The sequence below is a fragment of the Crocuta crocuta genome, unplaced genomic scaffold, assembly GCF_008692635.1.
Source record: "Crocuta crocuta isolate KB4526 unplaced genomic scaffold, BGI_CrCroc_1.0 scaffold175, whole genome shotgun sequence".
NCBI lineage: Eukaryota > Metazoa > Chordata > Mammalia > Carnivora > Hyaenidae > Crocuta > Crocuta crocuta.
The window spans coordinates 2,356,507-2,368,284 of NW_027530988.1; the positions used below are offsets into that span (position 1 = coordinate 2,356,507).

At 41.0% G+C, this 11,778-nt stretch overlaps 1 protein-coding gene and 1 pseudogene across 3 annotated transcripts in view; both read right to left on the reverse strand.

The window, feature by feature from the left end:
• SLC7A8 (solute carrier family 7 member 8) overlaps positions 1-3,727 on the reverse strand; it is a 52,051-nt gene extending 48,324 nt beyond the window's left edge. The window contains exons 1-2 of one of the 3 annotated variants that reach the window (XM_077770404.1): positions 3,433-3,727; positions 2,841-3,032 (exon numbers count right to left, since the gene is read on the reverse strand). In XM_077770404.1, the coding sequence (XP_077626530.1) occupies positions 2,841-3,000 (160 nt within the window). In that variant the 5' untranslated portion in view covers positions 3,001-3,032; positions 3,433-3,727. Of the gene's footprint in view, positions 1-2,840 lie in introns of all 3 variants that reach the window. The other 2 variants (XM_077770402.1, XM_077770403.1) reach the window with 2 other exon arrangements.
• A 7,155-nt stretch (positions 3,728-10,882) lies between these two features.
• LOC144236811 (U2 spliceosomal RNA) lies at positions 10,883-11,058 on the reverse strand (annotated as a pseudogene).
• Positions 11,059-11,778: the final 720 nt, after the last annotated feature.

Genomic DNA, 11,778 nt, shown 5'->3' on the forward strand with positions numbered 1-11,778 from the left:
CTTTTACCTATTAAATCTCCCAGAATCCTCTTCTCTATACCATCTTCAACACCCTTCAAGATATTTTTTAGTCTAGTGCTGAGTGAGACTTCTCTCCTTGTGCTTCCCACTATTCACCTAATTTTGCCCTTATTCAGCTCTTACACAACTCAACTATATCATTAAATTTTAATATTATTTGTTTAATATAAATGAATGTCATTTCCCCAGTCAGATTATAAGTAACTCTAGGGCATGGGTTTCTATTAGTTCATTCTACATTCCTGTAACACCTACCATTCTATCATTCCTACTTTATATCATCAATGATGCTTGTTAATGAAATTTTATGAGCTTGTATGAAACATCTAGTTTAACTTATCCCTTTAATTGGGTATGAGAGATAGATTTGGGGCAAATGCTACTTTCCTATATTGTATCACCTGACCCACTTAGGAAATTTCTGTTCTCTTTTTGCCTTCCAGTTTTCTTTCTTCCACAGTGTTGATGTTGAACACCAGATCACTGAATTCTGCATGGAAAATGTCATTTCTATTTTTGCATTTGGTCTTGAAAAACCTTGAATCACTGTCATCCACTCAGAAACCCTTCTAGAAGAGGACAGGGCTTCTGCTCAGCATATCTGCCATTCAACAGCCATGAAGGAGGGGAAGCAAGAAGAATTTTTTTTTCCTGGAAGCCGATGATCCTCCTCTGACAAAAGCAGAAAAAATTTTGCTCCCATATCACCCTAAAGAGAAAATCTGTGTCTCACCCTAGCTTAAATGGAGGTAAAATAGTGCCTATTAACTCTTCAAAGATTCTCACACTTTGGGAAAATATCCTGATTTCTCTGAAATCACCTATTTGGGATCTCTCTTCACCACAGAATTACTATTCTTGTCACTGTAATGTCAATGGGAATCTTGGGACTATTCTCACACTGAAGCTCAATCTATGAGGTTTTGGGCAAATCAGTAGTAACATTTATCCAACTAAGACTGCATTTCTTCAACATTTAGAAACCTGTTGAAGAAAGAGACAAGAACTACCTCATTGTATGGGAAAATATCCCCCACTTTTGAATACCTCCACATATACAGGGGTGGGTAAGCAAGGCTGAGGCAGGAAGGAGGTTTGATTGTGCTGTGTGCAAGTGGGTGTAACATCTGCATATGAATAAGAGGAGGAAAATGCTTAATCCTATCAGTCAAACTGGTGAAAGAGGTAACAGGCTCTGGGCTATTTATAGACCATAAATTGGCATGTGCTATACATATCGAGTACTTTGCTGATCTCATTTTTTGAGCAATTGAGATAAAGGAGAAGCAAAGAAAAGGTAATGAGAGATTCAGATCATGATTGTAATTTTCTAAAATAACATTACCTTTCTTTTGACTGTAGATGTCTGGAAAACCTCCCAAAGTCGGAGAATTAGATAAAATGAGATTCCATTTTGAAAACAGAGTGGAGAGATAACATGATCACCAAAGTCTGGGTGTAGAGGTGAAGAGGATTATCTGAATACTGTACTGATTTTATTTGATTTCAAAGGGGTTCTCCAATGTCACTATTGCTCGGGTGCCAAAATGCCTCTGTGCTACTGCATGTAACACGGGCTCATCCAGAAACACTGATTCATGGGCAATAGGACACGATAAGCCTTCAAAAGGAACTTTGAACAGATGACACAAACATATCTGGCCTGACTATCTCTTACCCTATTCTCTGGGAAGAGTCTTTTAAGCTCTCTACCAAAAACAGCAGAAGAAATGGTCACTCCCTCAAGTAATAAGCCATTGCCCATCCAGCTCCAGGGCCTTTCTGGAAAGAGGAAGATGTATTGTTTAGAGATGGAACCGTATTTGGGACCTTCTGCCCAGTAGTGTGTGGTTCGAGGATTGGAGTAGCCTATATCTGCACTCTCAGGGACACTTTGTCCCCCCAGCTTCAAAGTCTTCCAGCTGGGACCCATTTTACCCACTGGTTCCTGCTTTACTCCACATTCTGATCATTCTAGTTACTCCTATTTTCTTTTGAGAGCCTCATAGGGTCTTCCATGAATGTTAGGAGATGGGCGGACTCATAGGCAACTAGAGAAACTGCAAACTCTATATTTACAGAGAGGCGCAATCTGTCTCTCCTTTTCTCCATAATTTATTTCCTCATCTGTGAAATGGTAATAACAGCCCTGTCACATCTACTTTAAAAAGAGAAAGTGCTGCATAAGATGAAAAAAAGCTATTTAAGGCAAGGCATTATTACTGCTGTTGTAGCTCTTTTTATTACACATCCTCTAGGCCCACAGTTTCATAGGACACAAAACAACAAAGCATCTACTAAATATGGCTTAAAGACAGTCCCCAACCTACTAGAGAGATGGCTGCACGAAAGCCTGTTAAAAATTCAGGTTCCCTAACCCCACCTTAAGCCAACTGAATCACAATCTTCAAGTGTGGAGACAGGAAGGGGCGCCTGGGTGGCTTAGTCGGTTAAGCGTCCGACTTTCACTTAGGTCATGATCTCGCAGTTCGTGGGTNGGAGACAGGAAACTTGTATTTCCAACAAGCTCCCAGGCAATGCTGACCCCATCAGCTAGGTGTGTGAACCCTATTTGCTCCATTCTATGAACACTGGAAAGAACTGCTCAGCCTGCTTTGAAGGAAGAGATATAAGACATACACAGCTTCCTAGACCTGCAAACTTGACCACCAGGGATTGGTTACGGCACAGGTGAATGACAATCCTTTTCTAAGGGAGTAGGAAGCAAAAATAGCACTTTAGAGGGGGCATAGGTTCCATAAGAGGACGACCACCAGAGAAGGGGAGGAGTGGTGGATGGGAAATGAAATTGGACTCACCTACAATGATACCACAAGCACTGACCAATCCAATCTCTTTCTTCAGGGCTACTCCACCCCCTCCAGAACCAGACTCAGGGCTGGTGTCCGACTTGCTCCCACCAGGGTGGTTCTTTTCAGTGTTGTTTCGGTGCCTGGCTCCTTTTTCCATCTTTCCCATTGGATTTCAACCTCCGACAGGTATCTCTCTTTCTAAATACGTGTGGGTGCAAATATATTTTAAGAGACTGTCTTTCAAATTGAAATGTCCTTTTCCGAAATAAGGACCACCCTTACCCTCTTAAAAAAGACTCAAGCAGATAAAACAAAAAACTGCAAATCTTCCTATTCCATATTGACACTTTCTTGTCACTCGTGCTTACAAACAAGGAAAGGGTTGTTAAAAGTGGGGGGAAAGAGGCATAGATATTAAAATATAAAAATAGAACCGTACCAGCTACTCCGGCTGGAATTTTCCTGAAGAGGATGTAGATCTTCAGAGACCAGAATGGTTCTGCAATGTGTACCAGGCAGTGGCTTATTTTAGACGCTTCAAAGACCTAGTCTGGGTTTCATTCAGCTGTGCCCCTAAGAAAACAAAGATTGTCTTTACCTCCCTTAGCCTTTTCTTTTACGATGAAGATAAGAGTTTTCGTTGACTGAAAGGAAAAAAAGCAATCCTTCAGTACTTTCTTCTCTTCCAGAAAAACAACTGTGGACCAGACCGGTTTGCTCTAGATCTTGTTTCCACCTGCTGTGGGTTTGTTTTCCCCTCCCTGTCTTCTGCCTTCCGCTTTCTCCAGATGTCCTCTTATGTCTCGTTTGTTTTCCCGTCCTTGTTTTCTTTCTTCCAAGCTCTGTCCTCACGGCACAGGCTGCCCCATCTCTCTAGGTTACGGGAGAGTGCCCCGGGCACACACGAATGTGCTTCCTTTTTAGCATGGGGTTTTATAGGCTGAGCTAGCTCCGCCCCCACCTCCTCGTTTCTCTCCATCCTCAGTCCGTCTCCTCCCTCCTTTTCAATTTAAATATTAGCACACAGCCCCCAAAGATCACCGAGAAGATGGATTAAAATATTCTGCTTTGTAATCGTCTCTCATTCTCCATCTTTCTCCTTGTGAGAAGTGGAAGTAAAATCCTTCCATGTCAACTGTTCTGGGAGAGTTCGTTAGCTGGTATAGCGTTACAGGTCATACAGCATTTGTGAGCTTTATAAATAAGGGACCGGTTGTGCAGACACTTCCTCAGAAATACACTGGTGACTGTGCTAAAATATTTATGTCTGGATCGTTTGAGGATACAGGAGAGAAGGTTGTAGGGACCTTGTCTTAAGTTTCTGAAAGTAGAAGGAAATGCATGGCTGGGGGAGGGGAATGGAAAGAAATAAAAATAATGGAAAAGAGGCTCGTTTAGTAGAATTGTGAGCTGTAAAGAGCATAGGTGAAATAGAATCACCAGGAAGAGGTGGTAGCCTTACTGTTCACAGCTCTATTCAGTGTTAGCTAAGGCAGGATGAAAATTACTCCCACTCTGGACCCAGAAAAGAATGACACAAAATCTAGTAGGGTGGAGCCTTTCACAGCTTCTAGTATTTTTTTGCATCCATTTGAAAGACAGCCCAGGGAAGGAGTGGAGAGCTATCTGGACCTTTCTGATCATAAAACAGATTGGTGATGTTAAGAAATGACCAACATATCATATTGATACTGTGTCTTGGCTTCCATGAAGAATTTCACCCAGGAACTGCTGCTTTATGGTGAGGGCAATGATATCTATTTATAATTGTAAAGTACTTTAAAAAAACAGCAAGAAGAAATATAGCAGACCACACGATAAATCGAAAATAAAATTATTTCAAATCTATGTTAAATGTATTATGTAAAAGTACTTGATTTTAAAGTGAGTCTCGGGGCGCCTGGGTGGCTTAGTCGGTTAAGCGTCCGACTTTCGCTTAGGTCATGATCTCGCGGTTCGTGGGTTCGAGCCCCGCGTCGGGCTCTGTGCTGATTGCCAGCTCAGAGCCTGGAGCCTGTTTTAGTCTGTGACTCCCTCTCTCTCTGACCCTCCCCTGCTCACGCTGTCTCTCTCTCTCCTAGAAATAAATAAAACATTAAAAAAAAAAATAAAGTGAGTCTCAAAAATAAAGGTCCCCAAGCTGACTGCTAAGTACAGAAATTTGGCTTCAGTTTTTGGAAAATGTTCCAAAAGACTCTGCATTTTAAGGAAAATAAATACTTAATTCCTTATAATAGGGATGGTTGAACTATTGTGGCAAAGACTTTCCAAATAAGATAAAGTCCAATCCACATTATTTTCACTGGAACTACTCAGCAAGTAAGAAGTTTCAAAGGTTCGGAGTTCAATCTCTTCTCCTTCTGCCAGCTCAAGATACAGCAAAAAAATTGAAAGCCTCAGCAAAATGAATGAATGAATGAATGAATAAATAAATAAATAGAATTTTCAATAAAAAGAACAGAGAAGTAAGGAATATGTAGCACAAAACTCCACAGGAGGGCATGAGTTATGGCAATTTTGAGTTGCCTCTGGCCTTTCCTGAAGGACAAAGCATTGAGGAAATATTTGATAGATTCATTTTTAAACAATATGATTTGAAGACTTCTGCCCAAATTTCAACATTAAGGTATAAAACAAATAATCTTTCTCCTTCCCAAAAACAAGTTCTTTCAATTACATTTGTATTTCTAATTTAAATGTGTGGATTTAATATGAGATAAAACATTAATGTGATGAATTTGAGTTCTCTTACCAAAATCAGTGCAAACCGACCACAAAATGGCAGGCTTTAGCCAGCTGAATTTATGATTAAAGAACTTAAGGAGGGTAGGAGGCCTGGGTGGATCAGGCAGTTAAGTGTCGGACTCTTGATTTCGGCTCAGGTCATGATTTCATGATTTTGAGCCCCACGTAGGGCTCTATACTGACAGTGCAGAGCCTGCTTGGAACTCTCTCTCTCCCTCTCTCTCTGTCCCCCATCCCACTCTCTCTCTCAAAAAAAAAAAAAAAACCTTTAAAACTTTTTTTTAAAAAAGGAGTTAAGGAGAATTGTGGGATCAAATACATTTTTGGGATATAGTGGTACTAAGCATGCCACTAAAGTACTGAGTACTCTTCCCTCTTTTAACAGAACCATTTATTCCTATTACATGGCTCTCTTCAGGTTGGAATCTTTTTGTGAAATAAACCCTAAGTGTGTCAAAATTCTACATGACTAACATTGAACACAAGAGAGTAAAAAAATCTTGGTGTAATATGATGAAAAAAATCTATAGAAATGATTAACTGAGGTTTCTTAAATTTTGAGCACTGAATTATTTTTTATTCATAACTATTCCACATTTGCCTTTATAGCTTTTATTCTACTTTCTACATTTAAATAGTGGTTTACAGTCTACAAAGTGTTTTATGCACAATATCTGTTTTTTTTCCTCCTCCTTATTAAATACTTTGGATAGAGAAGGCAGTTACTTTTTCTTCTTAGAAAGATTAGGAAGTTAAGGCTCAGAGAAGTGTCTTACCTGAGGTCAAAGACGAGACAATCTACTTCTGGGCAAGTGGGATGTCAATAGTTTACACATGGAGAGCTTTTCTCAGGACACTATAGCTACTTGAAGACTTTGATCAGGGCAATGTCCACATCTTCTTAAGTTGGTGTCATAACTGTGCCTTTTATTTATTTAATTTTTTAAAAATGTTTTATTTATTTCTGAGAGAGAGAGAGAGAGGCAGCATGAGCAGGGGAGGGTTAGAGAGAGAGAGGGACAAAGCATCCGAAGCAGGCTCCAGGCTCTGAGCTAGCTGTCAGCACATAGCCCGATGCAGGGCTCAAACCCACAAACCGTGAGATCACAACCTGAGCAAAGTCGGACACTTAACCAACTGAGCCACCCAGATACCCCATAACTGTGCCTTTTAAAGAGCCCGTTTGATGTTAACACTTAACATCTGTTCAGAACATGAGACCCACAGGACTTGTGCCCTCCCCTCAATATTTGTCACCTCCTTCACACAGTCCTCAGTTTGGCCACTTTCCAACTGCATTAGCACAAATCTGTTTCCAGTATCCGGGTGACTATTTATTGTTGATTTGCGTGCTTAGGATAGGAAGAAAGTGATCCTTTTAACCTGGGAAAGAGTGGGTAAGAGGGTCATTTTCTTATGAACCAGGGCTTAGCAAGAGAAAGGCTGTATGAGGCTGACACCTACTGCACAAAGGAAGATATGGCATGGGAACATGCTACTTGTATCTGGTGAACAAAAAGTTCCATTGCCATATTCTCTTTTAAAACAACAGCTAAGAAGTATCTGTTTTTTTTTTTTTTTTAATGTTTATTTATTTTTGAGAGAGAGTGAAACAGGGCACAAGCAGGGGAGGGGGAGAGAGAGAGGGAGACACAGATCCTAAGCAGGTTCCAGGCTCTGAGCTGTCAGCACAGAGCCTGATGCGGGGCTCAAACCCATGGACCATGAGATAATGACTTGAGCTGAAGTCAGGCACTTAACTGACTAAGCTACCCAGGTGCCCCAAGAAGTATCTGTTAATGCAGAGGAATAAAGCACAAAACTCATTTACTCCATTCTCTCTCTCTTTTTTTTTCTGGACCCAATAGACCTGCACTTTATTTGTTCATTATAACAAAGCTGTGGGGGCGCCTGGGTGGCTTAGTCGGTTAAGCGTCCGACTTTCGCTTAGGTCATGATCTCGCGGTTCGTGGGTTCGAGCCCCGCGTCGGGCTCTGTGCTGACTGCCAGCTCAGAGCCTGGAGCCTGTTTCAGTCTGTGACTCCCTCTCTCTCTGACCCTCCCCTGCTCACGCTGTCTCTCTCTCTCTCTCTCCTAGAAATAAATAAAACATTAAAAAAAATTTAAAAAAAAAAAAAAAAACAACAAAGCTGTGAACTCTGAGATCACAAAGAGAGGACCCAAATCTCTTCCTGGAGGAAACTCATAGTCCACGCTCGTACTCCGCTCTTCTTCCTGCACCTATATGCCTAGAGTCAGAGGAAACCCTGGTTTCAATGAAAGCCAGCTTTCTTCCTAAAGTCACAGTGATCACTGCCTATGATCAAACAGTGGCTTTCTGAGGGTTCTAGAACCCTTTATTTCATTAAAAATAGAGAGCGGATGAAAATTAGTGAGCAAAAAGGAAAGGAATAAAAGGAAAAATCCAAAACATGTCAGAAAGAAAGGAAGATAAAATGAGAAGATGTAGTTTGTTAATCAGCCCTTTTTAGTGTATGCTCTATTTGCCTTTTGGACATATTTCTGAGTTCAAAGGAAGTTGTATTTTCTAGGGTTTATGAAGTCCTGAGAATTTGGATGGGGCAGATCCTGTTTTGTTATGATGGTCAATGAGTTTATGCTTTTCTGGAGATAATGATGAATCCTTGCTCTGACAATAAAGACAAAAATTCCAGCAGATTACTCTTCTGTCTGCTGCACTTGGCTAGATTCCAGGGAGCTAGCCCAGCACTAGTGGGAAAGAAATAAAGGTGCATTCCCTGAGGCAGCTACATGTCCTTAACTCCTTTGCTGGGCCCAATCTGTCTCAGGGCCTTGGTATTCTTTCTAAGCCTTTAGGCAAATCAAGTTCTGAGTACTTAAATGTGGAAACTTCCAGTTTCTAATTGGTTTTCACTGAGGATTTATGTTTACCAAAGATGAAGCCTCATATTTTTTAGGATATGGAAAATAAGTTTCCTGAAATTAGAGATTTGTTTTGTTCACTGCTGTAACCCCAGTACCTAAAATGGTGCCTAGAACTCAATAAATATGATGGAATGAATGAATGAATAAATGGTAATGTATATTAATACATAATAAATAAATAATAGCTGATGGACTGATGTGTGGATTAATTGAAGTAAGATGCAGTTAAGTCCTCAGTGCTTGGAGAGGAGCTGAACTGTCAACGGAGGAGAAAAGAACAATTAAAGGTTTGACTTTGAAGATCATTTCATTTGGAACACAGATCCCAAGGAGGCCCCCAACACTGCCTGGCATTTCTACCACTATCTGTGGTCAACTGACTCTTCCACTCACTTTCATTCTCCTCTCTGCAAATACCATCCCCCAAATCCACACTTTTGGTTGATGCCCTTGCCTATTATTTCATGGAGAAAACAGAATGGCAGAAGAGAACTTCCACATCCTCCAACCACTAACTCTGTCAATCTGCCAGAAGCTGCACCCACATACTCTGCCTTCTCTCCCATAGAAATGGATGTGCTATGCTTACTCCTATGTATCTCCCTCACTTGTACACCAGCTTCCCTGACCTAGTTCACCTACCCAGGGACTTTGTTCCTGCAGTTATTCCTATCTCTCCTGCATCATCAGTTTTTCACACTCTAGGGGATTATTCCTATCAGTATACAAATGTGCTATAATGACTTCCATAAAAAAACAAAAACAAATACAACTCCAACCCTAACAAGTTCCCTTGACTCTACATTCCTTTTCAGCTGTCACCCAACTTCTTTGATCCCTTGTTTTTACTTCTTCACCTCCATTTGTGCTTGAATCCACTACATTTAAGCTTTCATCCCCATCACTCCACTGAATCCATTCTTGTCAAGCTCACCAAGAGCCACCACAGAATCCAATCTTGTGACCATTTCTAACTCTTCATCTTACTGATCTCATGGAAGCATGGCTCCCCCCTCCTGGCTTTCCCCTTCCTTACTGGCCTCTTCTCAGGCTCCTTGACTAGATTTTTTTTTTCTTGAGAGAGTGCACACAAGAATGAGTGAGGGAGAGGGGTAGAGAGAGAGAGAGGGAGAAAGAGAATACCAAGCAGGCTCCGTGCTATCAGTGGGGAGCCTGACACAGGGCTCAATCTCACGAACCATGAGATCATGACCTGAACTGAAATCAAGGGTCGGATGCTTAACTGATGCTTAACCGAGGCACCCCAGCTGGATCTTTTTTCTTCCTAACCTCTCCTCTTCTCTATCCTCCCTAACTGGGTGATCTCTCTAACTAACTGGTAATCTCTATCCCTAACTGGGTGATCCCTATGACTTTCAGAAACATCTATACACTGAAATTTCTCAATGTTTAGATCTAGCCCTCATTTCGCTCATAGACTCTAAAGCTAGCCATCGAATTGATACCTCTGTTTGGATGTTTAATAGGCATCTCAAACTTAGTATGTCTAGTGCCTGCATGCCCCTCCAAACCTGCTCTTCTTCCAGTATTCCCCACTTTAGGAAATGGCACTATTTGGCCAGGCCAAATATCCTGAAGTCAACTTTCACTTGGGTTTCTCTCACATGCCCTACATTTTTTGTCTTGTCAGCCAATTCTGTTAGCTGTAGATTTACTCTTATCTAGAAATAAATAACTTCTTACTATCTCCACTGCTACCGCCCAAGTTCATCACTACCTCATCATCAGCAATCCCCTGGACTACTGCAGTAGCCTTCTTTCTTTAAAAAAATTAAAAAAGTTTATTTTTGAGAGAGACAGAGTAAGAGTAGAGAAGGAGGAGAAAGAGAAGGAGATACAGGATCCAAAGCAGGCTCGAGGCTCTGAGCTGTCACACAGAGCCCGACACAGGGCTCAAACCCATGAACTGTGAGATCATGACCTGAGCTGAAGTTGGATGCTTAATCGACGTTGCCACATAGGTGCCCCTGCAGTAGCTTTCTAATTGGTCTCCCTGTTTCTAGACTTGTTCTGTGACATATGTCCTCCTCTACACTGTTCTCAGCATAGCAGCCAGAATGACCCTTTATAATCATAAATCAGGTCATGTCACTCCCCTGCTCAAAACCTTCCAATGGCTGCCCATCAAACATAATAAGAATCAGATTTAAAGTCATCTTTATCATGGCCCTGGGGGCCACTCCAAATTTATGTCCTTCTGCTCTTCCTTCCACTTAGCCCTACCAGACTCATAGGCCTTCTTACTATTGTTTGAACACTAAGCTCTGCTCAGGCCTTTGCACCAGCTGGAGCCTCACAAGAACACTTCCTCTAGACAGTCACATGCCTTGCTTCTTCATGTTATACCTGTTCCTCAGTAAATGTTGCCTCCTTACAGAGGGTTGCTCTGACCACACAACGGACCTTATTTTTATCATCACTGCTTAATATCATTTGGCTTTTTGCTTGTTTGTTCCTTGTTTGTGTCTCCTATTAGAATGTAAGCTCCAGATTATTAAATTGATATGAAGAGATACTACACTTGATCTTAGCTAAAAGGCCAAGAAGTGATGTAAGTTCCAGATTATTGAATTTGTTGTTCATTCTTTTAAATGTTTATTTATTTTTGAGAGAGAGAGAGAGAGAGAGAGGAAGGAGCAGAGAGAGAAGGAGATACAGAATTCGATGCAGGCTCCAGGCTCCAAGATGTCAGCACAGACCCCAACGCAGGGCTCAAACTCACGGAACCATGAGATCATGACCTGAGCTGAAGTTGGATGCTTAACCGACTGAGGCATCCAGAGGTCCCGAATTTGTTGTGTTTAGGTAGGTTATAATTATGCTTAAAGAGTACTTCTGTTTTAGAGATAGATGCCAATATATTTATGGATGAAATAATATGACACCTTGGATTTGCCTCAAAATAATATAGGGGGAGGGATAGAGAAGTAGGTTAGTAATGAAAGAAAGTCAACTATGAGTTGATTTTTTTTTTAAGATGGATGATGGATAGATAGGAGTCACTTTGTATATGTTTACATTTGTATATATTTGCATTTTTTTCATACAAATAAAACTTGGCTTGTTTCTTCACCATTATATCCTCAATGCCTAGAGCAGTGCTTGGCATATAGGAGGAATTTGCTAAAGAAAAAAAGAGACTATAGGTTCAAAATGGAGTCACTTGTGCTAAGTCCCACATCAGCAAACCAAGCATTTATATCTAATCTAATTGTAGTTTCAGCTTCTCCCAGAAATGTGACCTTTAACCAGTCAATCTGGTATTACTTAT